The sequence below is a fragment of the Mauremys reevesii genome, linkage group 9 (assembly GCF_016161935.1).
Source record: "Mauremys reevesii isolate NIE-2019 linkage group 9, ASM1616193v1, whole genome shotgun sequence".
NCBI classification, from domain to species: domain Eukaryota; kingdom Metazoa; phylum Chordata; order Testudines; family Geoemydidae; genus Mauremys; species Mauremys reevesii.
In genome coordinates, this window is record NC_052631.1 from 47833678 (window position 1) to 47849979 (window position 16302).

Below are 16302 nucleotides of genomic sequence, written 5' to 3' on the forward strand. Positions count from 1 at the left end.
CCCCCGCCTCCAAAAATAAGCTTGATTCTCCTGAATTAGGGTCTATCACTTATTAGTCGCAGCAGGCAAACACTTGAATGCTCTTAAAGGGTAAATCAAAAGGATGTATTAACATTTATAAAATAGCTTGGTGGGTTTTACAAAATATAAATAGGATGAAGTTCAGTCCCAACTAGAACAAATGGGATAGCAATATAAAATGTCTCAGTGTTACTCAGTCTGTATGGCTGTAGGCTGGATGGAGTCAGCTCACGTCTCTCTCTCTTTTGATGTCCAGAATAGGTGTGCCTTCACCAATGGAAACAGGTAGGTGGTAGATGTCTTCTCAAAGGACTGCGCGACCCAAACATACGCTGCCTCCTGGGTGGACAGCAACCTGTCACACTGCGTCAGTCCCTTATGTCAGCCCATTACCAGGCAGATTAGCTTGTGGTCATGGGATCTTTTACCATTCTTCCCCTTTGAAACTTCCTGCCTTTGTTCTGTTACTGGGCAGGATTACTTTAGGGAGACCATGTCCCAGTTTTATAGGGACAGTCCAGATTTTCTCTTATATATGCTCCTATTACCCCCACCCCGTCCCAATTTTTCACATTTGCTGTCTCGTCACCCTAGATTACTTAGAAATTAATTTATCAAAATTGGACACCACAAAAAGGGCACCAAACTGAACAAGAAGATGGTGCATGAAAATGGAGGGTAAAAGAAAAACAAAATGGCTAAAATCCCCAACATGCCGATGGACCCTCGCTGTCTGGGTCATTGCTGCCTGTGACCTTCCTGAGGCTCCCCTCCACCTCCCAGGCTGGGGGACGGCCTCCTCTCCCCTCAGACCATGTTGAGCCCAGATGCAGTGCTCTTTCTGGTCAGTAACTGTCAACCACAGGAGTATAATTGAAGCTTTTTGAGGAAAGTGAATGTTGGAAGCTGTTCTGAAGACTTCTTCTGGTTCTTTCTTCTTGAACTCCTCATTCTGATTTCTTGTTGCTTGTCTCTAACTTTGTAATGTGCTGTGCTGAGACAGCAACACTTAATATATTATGGAAGCTAATGTTTGTGAAGTGCTGTGATCTTCTGATGGAACGTGTTAATATACAGCAGAGAGTAAAGAAAAGAAAAAAAAATAACTTGTTCCCATTTTACATAACCTGAGAGATCTGAGGACTAAAAAATGTTAGGAAAACGCATTCTAACCAGTCGTCAGGGCCATGGCTATAGAGAAGACCTATGCTGTTACACTATTGGGATATGCTATTAATACCATGCCACATTTCACCATGTCAGCCTTCAGTAAGGGCTGTTAGTCCTCCTTCCTCCTCTTCAGCCATGCTGGCAATCAGCTTACACCAACGGAAACACAGTAGGTTCTCTGAGGCACTCCATCCTCAATATGATGCTTTTATCTATTGTCTACACAAGGTTAGGCCTCTTTACATGTCCTAAAACAAAAAGGAACTTTATTAGCTGTAAGTACCACCATGTCAAGATTTCCTTACAAAGCATTGTGCATCAGGGAATTCAACTCAGACCACCAAGGGTGAAAAGCAATGGAGACCTCCCACCGCCCCCATCTATCAGCATCTTCAACTTTTTGCTGAGGGACTGATGTGGGAGAGTTTGCATCCTCCATTTTAAGACTTGAAGCAACTGACAGGGACCAAATGTGAACCTTTTTTAATAGACAGCATTTCACATATTTACACAACACTATCCCTTAGAAATTAACATCATTAGCCTTTGCATAGACACAATACTGTGCTGTAGTGGAAATATCAGGAGGGGGGCTGAACACGTCCTCACTCATGATATCTGTTCTGGGCTTTGGAGTAGCGAATAGACACAATTAAAGAGTGGGATCTGTGATGAGAATTCTTGGACAAAATAGTATGTTCAAGGACTTAAAATAAACCCACTGACAAGATCTGAGTTATTAAAGTAAGTTTTATTTGTACATTTTAGCAACAGGAGAAATAATTGAAGATTCAGTTATCTGCTGTGTTGTAAAGAATAAAAACATTTAATTATAAATATTTAGCTAAAAAGCGTGATTTATAAAATATAATCTGTGGCGATATATACACAGTTTAATTGTTTAGCAATTCTCCCACCTGACATTAAAGATTAGCGGTTTTTCTATTTTTTATTCCACACTCACAGCTTAGTGCTCACAGTTCAAGAAGAAAAACAGACAGGAGAAGATACAGATGGTCAATCAGATAGACCACTGGTGTGAGTCTTATCTTGGAAGGAATTTAGGCAACAATAGAGAGGCAGAACATTAATGCATCCAGAGAGGCTTTGCAAGGAGGGACTGTTCCCCTTTTTGGTGGCCTTCAGCATATAGAGACATGCACCTGGAAGTTTTTAAAACTTGTGGGCAAGTCTCTTGTGCTCATAAGAAATGGATACCATTAGCTAAGATAAGGTATCATGCAAGCTTACTAAATTGAACTCTGCCAAATGCACCTCAGTATTGATTTGTAACCCATCTGTTATTCCCTTTCTGAGCAGAAACTGCTCATTGTACCAGATTGGTTTAATAGAGTAATGACTTTAAGGACTTCATGAAAGTCACTTTTACACTTACAACCTCAACATATGAACAGATTTCCAGAGGTTGAAAGGCTAGTGCATCATCCAATTGTACTGCCCAGCTCCAAATATTTCTTAGACGTAGATACACCTACTTGCTTCTCCTAAATCCAAGGGCCTAAAAAAGTCTAATGAGGCTATGGAATAGATTGATAAAATGGAATGTGACAGGTCAAAAACCCCATCAGTTTTCTATTCCTTGTCTAAAGTGGTGTTAATTTTTCTCCTGCCAAAGTTGTGGGTAAGGCATTCCTTGAGAAAGTCCGGCTTCTTTTACTGAAAGGGTTATCAATATGGTATTTCAGAGGGTTATGAAAAACAGAAACCAAGGAAAAAATATAGCCAAGAAACATTGTCATTCCTTTTGGGTTAAGGAAAGCTGATTTGCTACCTGGTTCTTCAGCATTAGGATGAACTTTAATTTCCCTAAGCACTACCTGACAGTTCAGAGTGATGACTATGTACACAGTTCTTATTGTTCATACCATATGAACACATGGTAGTTGTGAGAGCTGTACCCATTGGAATTGAGTTAGAAGCTTCAGTCTGAAAGGATGGTGAAGTTCTAGCAGAAGATACTCTCCAGGCACAGTCGTGATTCATGGAAATGTACCAAATTAAGAGAAGTCTCTGGTAGTAGAATGGATGGTTACTGGCTGAATGCAGACTTTAGCTCTCTGAATGCTGCCCGACGGTGTTTCTTCTCTTCCTCTTCCCGCTTTCGCTCATCCTGCTCTGCCTTGATCTCTGCTTCAAACTTACTGGCTGAAGAAAGGGCTTGAACCTGTAAAGGAAAAGAGCAGACATGAGCTATGGGAAGCATTAAGAATTTGAACTACCTCACAGCACATCTGTCTGTCACATCTTCCTCCGGTTACCATATTCAGTGGTGCCAAAATTGATTAAGGGTTAACAATACTACAGTAGCTGAATATTTACACTGAAGACCTGTTGTTTCAGTTTTATTCTCAAATCAAGAGGATAGTTTCATTTACCAATAGTCACTTTCCACTGGAACTGAGCCAAATGGAGGGAAAATTGTGTGGATATATTTATTCCAACTCACAGGAAATATTATTGCAACTTCTTTATGACCTTTTGGGTGAAATACAAAATGAAGCTAAATGTATGAATTGACTTTCAAGATTTATAGCACAACTGTGTTGACCAGTTCTGTATCTCCCTTCCCTAATCACAGGAACTATGTAACTAGCCATCACAGCATGAGTCGTGAAAACACAATGAACTTTCCCCAGTGATAAAAATTCTTGCAGAAAATTTGATAATTCCAAATTGGGACCAAATAGGAGGAACTCAGTCTGTGGCCCATTTGCAGACCAAAGAAAAAGATGTAGTTTGAGAGTTGTTTTTTCAGCTCTACTTTCCAGCCTTTGTTTTAACAGCTCTGCTATGCTACTCTCAATGAGTAACATCTATTTTTGTCCGTAAAACACTGTCGGAAAGGAATTTTACCAGCTTAAAAAACCCAGTTCAACCAAACATGAAGATATAGCTGTGTAGTGTTATTCAAATCTAATGCTTTATTATGTTATTCTAACCTAGAAAACTGAACAGACAAGGAGAGCAATCTCAAATATTATATTCAGAACTAAGCTTCATGCACTGGTGCAGGAGAAAAGGAAATTCCTTGCAGTGAATGTTAAAAGTTGGTCCAGGAGTCCTGGTCTGTGTGGTATTCAGTGATCACACAATGCTTAAGGTGCTTGTAAAAGCCAGGACCGGCTCTACAGTTTTCACCACCCCAAGCAGCGCACCGAATTGCCGCCGTGGACGGCTGGGTCAGTCCATGTGCCCTTAGGGTGGCAGGCACGTTTCTGCGGCAGCTTCTATGTTTAGCTGAAGCCACCGCGGACAGCTAAACATAGAAGCTGCTGCCAAATTGCTGCCGCTGCGGAAACGCGCGTGCTGCCGCTGCGGAAACGCGCGTGCAGCATGCTAAGGGCACACGGACTGCCCCTGCCGTCCGCAGCTACAATTCGGCGTGCTGCTGGGGGCAAAACAACAGGGACTGCCGCCCCTTGAAGATTGCCGCCCCAAGCACCAGCTTGGAATGCTGGTGCCTGGAGCCGGCCCTGGTAAAAGCTCTGCTTTGTTCTGTGACCGCTTCCAACTGACTGTGTTTAAAAACAAAAGCTTCGCAGCACCCTGGCCCAGATTCTGTGGGTATGTTTACACTATCATCAGGAGGTGTGACTGCAGCATGTCTAGACATACCCAAAGTTAGCTCAAGTAACAATAGGAATGAAGCCACAGCAGCACAGACAGCTGCATGGGCTAGTCTTGCCTGATTAGGATCCCAGGTAAATAGTCAAGCAGCCACTGCCCATGCTGCCACAGCTTCACTGCTGCTATTACTGGAGTATGCTGCAGTCACACCTCCTGACCGTAATACAGACACACCCTTTCTCTGGGAAGCTTAGCCCCTAATATAGGTGCTGACTCTCTGGGTGCTCCAGGGCTGGAGCACCCACAGGTAAAAATTAGTGAGTGCTCTGCACCCACTGGCAGCCAAGCTCCCCTCAACCCCCGCCCCACCTCCTCCTCCTCCCCTGAGCATGCTGCGTCCCTGCTCTTCCGCCTACCTCCTAGTGCTTCCCGCTCTGCCACTGCCAAACAGCTGTTTGGTGGCATTAGCAGCATGCTCCGGGAGAGAGGGGGAGGAGGCAGGGAAGAGGCAGGGCTGGGGCGGGGATTTGGGGAAGGGGCCTCATGGAAGGGGTGGAGTGGGGGCAGGGCTGCAGGCTGCGGCGGGGGGGGGGGCTTTCGAGCACCCATAGCAAAGAGGGGAAGTCAGCACCTATGGCCCCTAATATCTCAGTCTCCAAGATATTTTGTGATTTATTTTGGATGATGACTTATTTAAATGGCTATTTCAGCCACCAAGATGATGGGCAGGAGCACAAACAGGATGGATTAAGTAAGAAGTCTACAGGGTGCTTGAAAGGAAAGGAACCACCATTGGAGCAGCAGAGCCTGGCAAAATAAGCCATTTTATGATTCATTTATCAGCAGTGAGTAATGCTCAGTGGGGCACAGCATACAAGTCTGAACAGGAAGTGGCATAACCCAGCATGATAGTGAGGATGTGTTGAGGAGGAAAATTCACAGCTTCTTAAATTGATGGAATAAGAGGCTTTAATCACCTGGTGACACTGGCATACTGTCCAGCGTCAAGCATAATGTCCATTCCAGGGGACACATTAAGAAGAGAGAACTGGGACCTGCATAGCAAGCTTTTTCAGCTTCCCCACCTCCACTGTACCACCATACCTTAGCTTCAAAGAAGTTCTTGGCTCCTTTAACTCCCTCAGTGGAAACATCTATTTCAGAGAGTTTTGCCAGAGTCATCAGCCCACTGTCTTCCTCAAGCTCTCCGGCTGCAGCTTTATGGAAAATCAGCAGGAACTAGCAAAAACAAAAAAAAAAATAGATCCACCAAAATTAATCGCTGAGGCTCAAGCTTTCAGAGAGGTTAATTACTATTCCAAGCACTTAAATTATATGCTAAATAAGAGCAGTAACTAATGTATGAACCCCAGGATAAGAATTTGCAATTACCAACACAGGAAAACATTTTATAAACAGAAAGAAAAATGTATTTACAATAAGCTGCCTCCAGCACTTTGGATCCAGTACTGTGCGCTCTCAGACTGGAGAGAGAGGAGCCTTTAGGGAAAGGAGAAGAGGCTTTCCACAGACCAGAGCTTTGGCAGCAGTGTGGTTCACGTGTTGCCTAATCACTGACACCATCAGGGCCCAGAGGAGAGGATGGTCTCTTCTCTCCCCTCCCCAAGCTGAGTGAGTAGTACAGCTGCATGTTGTGATTCTCTGGAGGGCGCAGCTGCCTCAGTGCGTGCCATAAAGCTGACATATGTGCTGTCACCCCAAGCCATTTTGGTGGCCCTTATGTCAGAGTTCACCACACTATGCATTATAGGGTCTCAGATCACGCTGCATAATACATAACACACTGAATGAAAGAATTAGAACAGAAGGCTGCTCCCACCCTCAAATGAACCTCCACCTACTGTCCCACATTGTCCAAATAGGCCCAATGGAACCTACGTCACACAGGACTCAACTCCATAGACAGGACTGTGCATTGTATGCTAGTGCTTGGCAGGGAGAGCTTTTGACTCCCATGAAGATTTAACTGCGTAGGCCAGTCCAACCTCACATACAGTAGTACAAAGACCATCTCAGGTCAAATGTACCTGTACACTGGAGTAGGAGTGTGGACACTTCAGCATGTACTTTTGTGTAGGATCAGGGAGAAATTATGGAACCCAGGACACCCACCCTTTACCTGAGTAACTACCAGGTAGTTCAAGCTCTTAATACAATGCCCTTCGGCCACTGTAGAGAGCAGGGGCGGCTCCAGGCACCAGCACGCCAAGCGCGTGTTTGGAGCGGCAAGCCACTGGGGGCGCTCTGCCGGTCGCTGTGAGGGCAGCAGGCAGGCTGCCTTCAGCGGCTTGCCTGCCAGGGCCGGCTCCAGACCCCAGCGTGCCAAGCGCGCGCTTGGGGCGGCATTTTGCCGGCAGGGCGGCAGCCAGCTCCAGTGGACCTTCCGCAGTCATGCCTGCGGGAGGTCCACGGGAGCCGCGGGACCAGCGAACCCTCCACAGCTGCGGGAGGTCCACCGGAGCCACGGGACCAGCGGACCCTCCGCAGTCATGCGTGCAGGAGATCCGCTGGTCCTGCGGCTCCGGTGCACCTCCCGCAGGCATGACTGCTTGGGGAGGCCAAATTCCTAGAGCCGCCCCTGTTGCCTGCGGAGGGTCTTCTGGTCCTGCGGCTTCAGCGGACCTCCCGCAGGCAAGCCGCCGAAGGCAGCCTGCCTGCTGTGCTTGGGGCGGCAAAATGCCTAGAGCCGCCCCTGGTAGAGAGGGCTGGAGCACTGGATCATTTTTTAAGAGCGGTTAGACAAATACCTCTCAGGGATGGTCTAGATAATACTTAGTCCTACCATGAATGCAGGGGACTGGACTAGGTGACCTCTCGAGGTCCCTTCCAGTCCTACGATTCTATGATCATGGATCAAAGCCAAATTCCCAAGAGAAAAATAAAACGGTCACTGACCTTCTGTAACTGTTCTTCTTTCTTGGAAGGTCACCAAAGAACTAGGAGAGGACATGACACTAGAGGTTCGAATGAAGGGCCTGTGAGCCTTGACAGGACCAGGTTTAAGTCTCTTGTAAGGATCGGCTCATGAACCTGAGGGTAGAGTCTCTCCAACCCTTGAGAAATTTGACCACCATCTGATGAGAGAACACTGACCTGCTGTTCACTGGTGGGTGGAAGGCAGAGACTGCTGCTACGTGCACCTTGTAAGATGCAAGACCCAAACCTTTCTGCTTTAGATAGAGCAAGTAGTCCAAGATAGCCTGCAGGGAAGAATTAACCACAAAGAGACCTGGTTGAGATGCCCATCTCAAGAAGCATTTCTATTTGGCCACGTAGGTAGCCCTAGTGGACTGTTTCCTACTACCTAGCCAGACGTGTCATGTAACATCCATGCTGTCAGGTGAAAGGAAATGAGGTTCATGTGGAACACAGATTCAGTCCAGCTTCAGTGGCTGTAGTCTTGTGAGATCAGGTCCAGACGGCGCTGGAGTGAAAGAGAGGATGCTACTGATAGATCCAGTAGTGTTCCAAACCAGTGTTGGTGTGGCCAAGCCAGAGCTATAATTCTCTGCTTGATTTTCAGGAGGTCTTTGTGAACCAGAGGAACAGGGGGAAGAGCACAGGCCAGGGGCCCTGAACATGGAAGCAGGAAGACATCAGAGATGGAGCCAGGACTGCGTCTGTACAACAAGCAAAACTGATGGCACTTCCTGTTCTGCTTGGTTGCGAACCTTTGGAAGATGAATCTGGCGATCTCAGAGTGAAGGGACCACTCGCGGTGAGAGGAAAAGGATCAGCTGAGGTGATCTGCCAGTGCATCCTGGGAGAAGATGCGATGCCGTGAGGTGAATGGAGTTCTTCATGCAGAATTCCCACAGACAGATGGCCTCCTGACACAGGGCCAAGGATCGAGCACCTCCCTGTTTGTTGATATAGAACATGGCCATGGCATTGTCTGTCAGAACTTGCACCGCCTTACTTTTGATCTGGGGGAGGAACACTTGGCAAGCTAAGTGTACAGTCCTGAATTTCCTGACGATCATGTGCAGGGAGAGTTACTCTTGGGACCATAGGCCCTGAGTCAGTTGAGGTGGGCTCCTAAGCCTAGGTCTGACACATCCAAGACTAGGGATACTGACGAATGAGGGGTACCCCCATCATTACCGGCTTCAGGTCCTTCCACCAATCCAGGGAGGTGAGGCCTAAGGGAAGAACAGTGAGCACCGAGTCCAAGTGGTTTCTGTTCGGGAAGTAGCCACGTCTATAGGGGCTTGAGGCATAACCCTGCATGCCAGATCACATAAGTACATGTGGCCATGTACCCCAGAAGCTTCAGGCAAACTCAGGCAGTCATAATTGGGTGTACCCTGACCTTGGATATCAGGTCCAACAGTCTGGAATTGGGCCTCCAGAAGGAAGGCTCTGGCCTGGGTTGAATTGAGCACCACCCCAATGAATTCTATTCTCTGAACTGGAACAAGAGTCGACTTTTGCTCATTTAATCAATAGGCCCAGCACCCAGAAGGTGACTTGGACCATGCTGATGCTGTTCCACATGCGAGTCTCTGACCGACCTTTGATCAGCCAGTTGTTGAGGTACGGGTAGACCTGGACATCTCACCATCTGAGGAAGGCTGCTATACTACTGCCATATGCTTCATAAAACCCGAGGGGTTGCAGACAGGTCTAAGGGAAGAGCAGTGAACTGGTAGTGGCATTGATTCACAATAAATCTGAGAAATCTTATGTGGCCAAGAGAGATAAATGTGAAAGTATGCATCCTTTAAGTCGATGGCAGCTTACCAGTCCCCTGGATCCAGGGAGGGAATGATGGAGGCCAAGGAGACCGTGCAGAACCTCGGTTTCTTGAGAAACCCATTGAGACAATGTGGGTCCAGAATAAGCCAGAGGCCTCCCTTGGCCTTTGGGATTAGGAAATATGCGAACAGAGCCCCTTTCCTCTCACGTCTTGAGGAACTTCCACCACAGCCCCCATGCATGGGAGGGACCGCAACTCCTCGGTGAAGAGTTGCTTATGAAAAGGGTCCCTGAAGCAGGATCGAGAAGAAGGGTGGGAGGGAGGAGGTGGATAAAAGCTGAAGGGTATTGCCCATTGTCACTATTTAGCATGCAGTGATCTGATGTTATGTGGGAGAATGCCGGGCTGAAGTGGGATAAACAGTCCAAAAACAAAGGGGAGGCAGGGTCTGAAGTGGGAACTGGTATAGCACCCTGAGGCGCACCTTCAAAAGGCCTGCTTGAACCCACCGGAAAACCTATGAGACCCTGGCTGGGAGGTTGAGGTGAACAGGTGGTGCCGATAAATGAGGTGGCTGTTGGAGCCTGAAGTGCTTCCTGGAAGCAGACAGAGCATAGAGGCCCAGTGACCTGAAGGTGGGTCTAAAGTCCTTCAGGCCATGAAACCTCGATGTTTGTCTGCTCTGAGGAGCTTTCAAAGGGGGGTTCCTGGATGGATTATTGGACTTTGTGAGGTAGTCCTGAGGACTGGAGCCAAGAACAATGTCTCATGGTGACAACAAAGGCCATTGTCCTCTCTGTCACATCAGCTGCATACATAGCTATGTGGAAAGAAGTCCTGGCCACATTCTGACCCTCCTCCAAGAGGGAAGTGAGTTCTGCCTCCAATCCTGAGGCAGAGAGAGTGTGAACGTGGACAAGGAGTCCCACAGATTGTAATTGTATCTCCCCAGCAAAACATGCTGATTGGAGATATGCAGTTGATAGCTACTCATTGAATAAACCTCTCCCCCAACAGATCCAGGTTTTTTTGCATCTTTTTGTTTGTAGCACTCATCTGGCCCTGCCTGTCCCTTTTGTTAGCCGCTGACACAACGAGGGACCCCGGGGTGTGTGTATGCACACGTGAGTACAGGTACTCAAATCCACTTGCTGGCACATAATGTTTCTTTTCTGCCCTCTTTGACGTGGGGGGCAAAGGAGGAGTTGCCACAGGGCCTCAACCAGACCCATTACAGCCTCATTAATGGGTAAGGCCACTTTGGAGGGAGCTGCTGTAGCCAGAAGGCTGTGGGATGCTCCTCAATTTCCAGCCGCAGGTTAGCTGCTATCCATGTCAGAAGGTCCTGATGGGCCCTGGAATCGTCTTGCAGAAGTGAACTACTGGGCCCTGAGATGGCCTCGTCTGGAGCATGAGGCGGTGACGGGAGCCACAACCTGAAAGTCAGTACCTGTTGGTACTGGAGTCAGGGCCTGACGCTGAGCAGGAAAGGGAGATAACCCACCTCTTGGAAACCTCCGAGTAGGATCAATGGGAGGAAGGGCCCAATACTGGGGCGGAAGACCCAAAGGTTGCAGTATGCCCATTACATAGGCCTCTGACCCGTTGGTCAGTGGGGGGGACCTGCACCAAGGCCGGTGACACATAGGCTGGGTACCTTAGGCTTCACATAGGATTCCCTTTCGAATTCAGATGAAGAGTCCTCCCTCAGTGACCACAGTGGAGCAGTACCCCTCTCTGCCTTCACACAGTGTTGAGGGTCCAGGGACCAACGGTAGACTGGAGATGGTTGTGATGATGGGATCAGGGCTGGCTTGTCCCTAGAAGGTGCTGTTGGTGCCGGTGTCAGGAAGGAGTTTGACACTCCCTGCTCCTAGTCATTGGAGCTGGCAGCTGTCTCATCGGCAGCGGGGGAACTGGGAGTGATAGTAAATCTCTGGTTGCTGAGAGAATCTCTGGGGTCAAAGAGGTTTCTGGGTGTCAGCAGAGGGTGCAGCACCAGATAACACTCTGGGCAGAGTTGATGGTGCCACCATGGGACCAGGGGTGGAAGAGTGGCCCTGAATCAGTTGCACTGCACTGCCTTCCCACTGCTTGATGTTTTTCTGCACCAATGAGTGCCCTCTGCCGGTGCACTGCTTTTTTTGTTTCTTTCTCAGCATTGGAGATGGTGAACGGTGCCAGGAAAAGCACGATAGCAGAGCAGCACTTCACACTGAAGCGCTTGGTGCAGAATCAGATTGGCTTAGCTCTGAGGCTGGTCTGAGTGTGACTTTCATTACGATAACCTTGAACCTTATTTCACAGTCCTTTTTAGCGTGGCATCTAAAGTCCTGGCAATTTTGACACTTGTGCCTCACATGAGTTTCTCCTGAGCACTTCAAGCAACTGGAATGCGGGACACTCACGGGCATAGGTTTGCCACAGGAGGCACAAGGTTTGAAGCCCAGGGACCAGGGCATGCCTGGCTCCTGGGGCGAACAGAGTCCCTCAACGATAGTCCTGAACACTAGCTACAATATCTATCTACTCTAAAAACTATGTTTAAAAACAACAAAGAATTAGAGTCCAAAAACCACTGGGAAGAAGCCTTGCTGAAGCAAGAGTGGTTGTTCCAGTGACCGTCACGGGCGATAAGAAGGAACTGAGAGGGTGCGTGGCCAGTGGTGCCCCTTATTCCTGTGCATAAGCACGTGGCTCCAGGGGGCACTAGAGCTGCCTGACAGATACCACTGAGGGGAAAATCTCCAGCAATGGTTCACACACACCTAACGTGGAATGGACAAGAGCAAGCACTCAAAGAACTACTCAGTTATCCATATTAGAAAAGAGAATGTCTTCTAACTGACATTTCTGCCTCATATACTGATAGTGGGATGCAAAAAGATTAGGAATTTTTTTGGTTGTGCTGGGGGAGGGGAGTTAATTTTTGTCCAGCTCTAGTGTTAAATCACTACTCAGGATTCTCCAGAACATGGAGAAGTCTTCGGACTGCATCATAGCTTTACGACTACCACCTTGCTAGGCTATCATTTGGACAGAAGGAGGTTTTCTTCTATTGTGTCCATTAAGAATACAGGAGATTTGTTATAGCAAAGGTCCTTCAGTGGTCACAATAGAGCTATACCCTGTCCCACTCAAGGAGGGTTTAAAAAGAGAGAAAAGTGCCTATGCAGCAACTCATTTTAAAACCCTTACAGGAGCACGTAACTAGAAATGTTTAAGGTACCAAGAGGTACCTGACCAGTCTGCCTGCCAGGTTATTTAAACTGTAAAAATCAGCTTTTATCTGAGAAGCACATTTTTCTTCCCCCAAAAGGAATTAAATGATCTTCTTCAAGGCTCAAACTTCCCAATAGTGCACCCATTTTCAGTTGAGGAAACTCACATCTATGTTGTAATCCTCTGAATCCAGGATTTATGATGCAAACACTAATACATGCAACATTAAAGTACTGCTGTAATTAGGTCTCACCATTGTGCTCTCAGCTATTTTGTAGTCTACATACTGGCTGTCACACAGATTCACCCCTGTGGACAGGAGCTGCATCCTATTGCACCACTGAAGTCCAGCATGGAGGGGTTAAGTGACATATAGGAGCATGTGTGCTCCCTCCATAAGGAGAGATTTCAAACACACCAAACGTTAAAGGAGGTTCAGTTCTGTATTTCCTCAATCGGACAGGATTTGTCTGTTCCAATGTAGAGATCACGCTCTTCCACTAGAGGACAGCAGCATCTCAGTATGTTCGCAATCTCAGCCGATTCCTTTTCCTTTAATCACTAATGCATCAGGGAAAAAAGAATTGTTTACTATTTCAAGGACAGTTACTGAGCAGCTGATGGAGGTGCAGCAGTTTGAGAGTAGGATGGGCAGGATAACTACAGTCCTGGCTATTCTCTACCACAGCATCCAAGTTTAGCAGGAGAAGATTTACGCAATAGCCCTGTAAGCTTGGTGTGCTTATTAAGGTAGAGCATACAGAAGGCAAGCTGTTTTATGGGGAAGCTTCCTACCCTCTCCAAACAAAATTTAAAATTAGGTGAGGTTTAGCTAAATGGGTAGATCAGCCAACTCAAAAACTTGAGAAGACCTCCTTCCATTCTATTCAAGTCGGTTTTGTCCTCTCCTCCCTCCACCAAACAACCCAGATATCGCTTTGGATCTCTGATACAGCCTGAACCTCTGGTTGTACTAGTATTAGTCAGCTGTTCCTCCTCGCTGTTCCAACCCCACCCTTGAAAGCCAAACTTCCTGGCATCCAAAAAGTCTACTGAAAACAAAGCAGCCCTGAGGTCTGTTGCAAATGCAGTCTGGGGAAGGGTAGGTCAGCGCCTGGAAACACCCAGCCATGACCAATCACAAGGACATGTGTGCATGACTCACCCTGAACCAGGGGAATCAGGCAGCATTCTTCTTATGGAAGATGGGCTGTTACAGCAGGGAAAATATGCTGCTTTACTAGCTACTTCAGCCAATAAAAAGCTTGTGGGACTTACTCACCCAGAAAGAAAAAGTTGGAAACATGGATTATGGTGGTCACTTACCAGCTGCTGAGGTAGAGGAGAGGCAAAGTGCATAATACTAGAATTTTTAAAGACTCCGCTGAGAAGCACAGAGAGCAGGGTACACAGTTCCAACCCCATGATCTTGGGCACAAATGCTCTCTGTGATTCTTAGTGACCCAGCACACACACTCCTCCTCTGTCAAAAAGTCATACTGCAGTTACACAAACCCAGACAGAGTACAGAGTGCCTGCTGACCTGCAAAATGACAGCAACATGGCTACTGTAATCCTTGCCTGGTATGTACAGCATAAACCTTGAGACATGAGGAGAGGTATTTAATAAACTGAAGTGGAGAGGCACTGGTCCTTTGTCAGGGTTCCTTCCCCACTCTGAACTCTAGGGTACAGGTGTGGGGACCCGCATGAAAGCCCCCTAAGCTTATTTCTACCAGCTTAGGTTAAAACCTGGTACGCTCCCACCACCAAGTGATTTAACAAGAAACAGGGGAAGGACCACTTGGAGTTCCTCTTCCCCCAAAATATTCCCCCCAAGCCCTTACACCCCCTTTCCTGGGGAGGCTTGAGAATAATATCCTAACCAACTGGTTACAAAGTGATCAAAGACCCAAACCCCTGGGTCTTTGGGCAATGGAAAAAAATCAGTCAGGTTCTTAAAAGAAGGATTTTATTGAAAAGAAAATCTAAAAATCATCTCTGTAAAATCAGGATGGAAAATAACTTTACAGGGTAATCAGATTCAAAGAGCCCACAGGAACCCCCTCTAGCCTTAGTTTCAAAGTTACAACAAAACAGGGATAAACCTCCCTCTCGCAAAGGTAAAATTCACAAGTTGAGAAAACAAAGAAACTAATACACCTTGCCTGGCTGAACCTTACAAGTTTGAAATATGAGAGACTTGTTCAGAAAGATTTGGAGAACAGAGATTGATGTCCAGTCCCTCTTAGTCCCAAGAGCGACCACCACCAAAACAAAGAGCACAAACAAAAGCCTTCCTCCCGCCCCCCCCGCCCAAGATTTGAAAGTATCTTGTCCCCTTATTGGTCCTTTGGGTCAGGTGTCAGCCAGGTTACCTGAGCTTCTTAACCTTTTACAGGTAAAAGGATTTTGGTGCCTCTGGCCAGGAGGGATTTTATAGAATTGTATACAGGAGGGTTGTTACCCTTCCCTTTATAGTTATGACATCCTTGAAGCAATCCCTGCACAGCTGGACACAAACAGTGCCCTGCGGAAGCTGTGACTTATATCAACCCAGATGGCAATCATGTGAGTTGGATCAGAGATTGAATATTTTACTAATACAGGCACAGTGATGCTAAAATGGATTTTACTGATGCTAGATATGGATAGAGTTAAGTATTGCTGTTACAGCTATTATCTGTTCTTTCCTTTGGTGGGTAGAAGTTTGAGCCCAGGCATTGTAGAGTAGTTATGCTTCTCTTTTTAAGCATAAGCTGTTTAACCTGAGTCTTAAGGAGGAACTTTGTGAAGTTGAGGACATATTTATGGACTCTTGACAAAGGTCATAGTACAAGTCAATTTTATTAATGAACATGCCAGTCAGGTGCAATAGGAAGCCAGTGTAATACAGGAAGAGAGTCGTTTACAGGCTATCGAGGTAAGCAATTCACATCATAGGGATTACAGTTTCTTCTGCTCTGGTGCAGAGGTTGAGCGCTGTGGAAACACATAGGAATAGGGTGACCAGATAGCAACTGTGAAAAAAAGGGACAGGGGGTGGAGGGTAGTAGGCGCCTATATAAGAAACAGTCCCAAAAAATGTGACTGTCCCTTTAAAAATGAGACATCTAGTCACCCTACATAGGAGGGAGCAGATGACTAGCAGCTACGGACTCCCACATAACACATGCTGTTGTCCAGTGCAAGTGGTACACAGTGAATAGATGCAGGGATCTGCTGCTGAAATCACTGCTAGTTGCTCTAAATACATTCTCATGGAACTTCTGCTCCTGTAGCCTCTCCTGCTCTGGAATTGCCTTGGTACAGCAATAGTCACTGAATTAGAAATAATAAATCAACAATTGTGTTCAGTTTCCAGTTCTAATACCTTCCCACTCCCCAGTATCAGCACCCTGTAAGAACATAAGCCACTTTCTTCCAAGATAAAGTGGGAAGGAATTGGATTTTTTGGGCAGGATAGGTGCAGTTTGCAGCAGCTGCTAAAGGTTACCTGTTGCAGACTAATAGGACCTTAGGAACGGTATCCTGAGGGTTTCCAGCAAGAGCAAGTCAAGAGGGGCCATTGAAGGTGTAGC

The 16302-nt window shown here is 46.9% G+C and overlaps 1 protein-coding gene across 1 annotated transcript in view; it reads right to left on the bottom strand.

Annotated features, from left to right (window-relative positions):
- Positions 1-1923: 1923 nt before the first annotated feature.
- The window catches only part of EFHD1 (EF-hand domain family member D1), a 47076-nt gene continuing 32697 nt past the window's right edge, over positions 1924-16302 (bottom strand). The window contains exons 3-4 of the mRNA XM_039490045.1: positions 5884-6018; positions 1924-3376 (exon numbers count right to left, since the gene is read on the bottom strand). Of these exons, the coding sequence (XP_039345979.1) occupies positions 3242-3376; positions 5884-6018 (270 nt within the window). The 3' untranslated portion in view covers positions 1924-3241. The remainder of the gene's footprint in view (positions 3377-5883; positions 6019-16302) is intronic.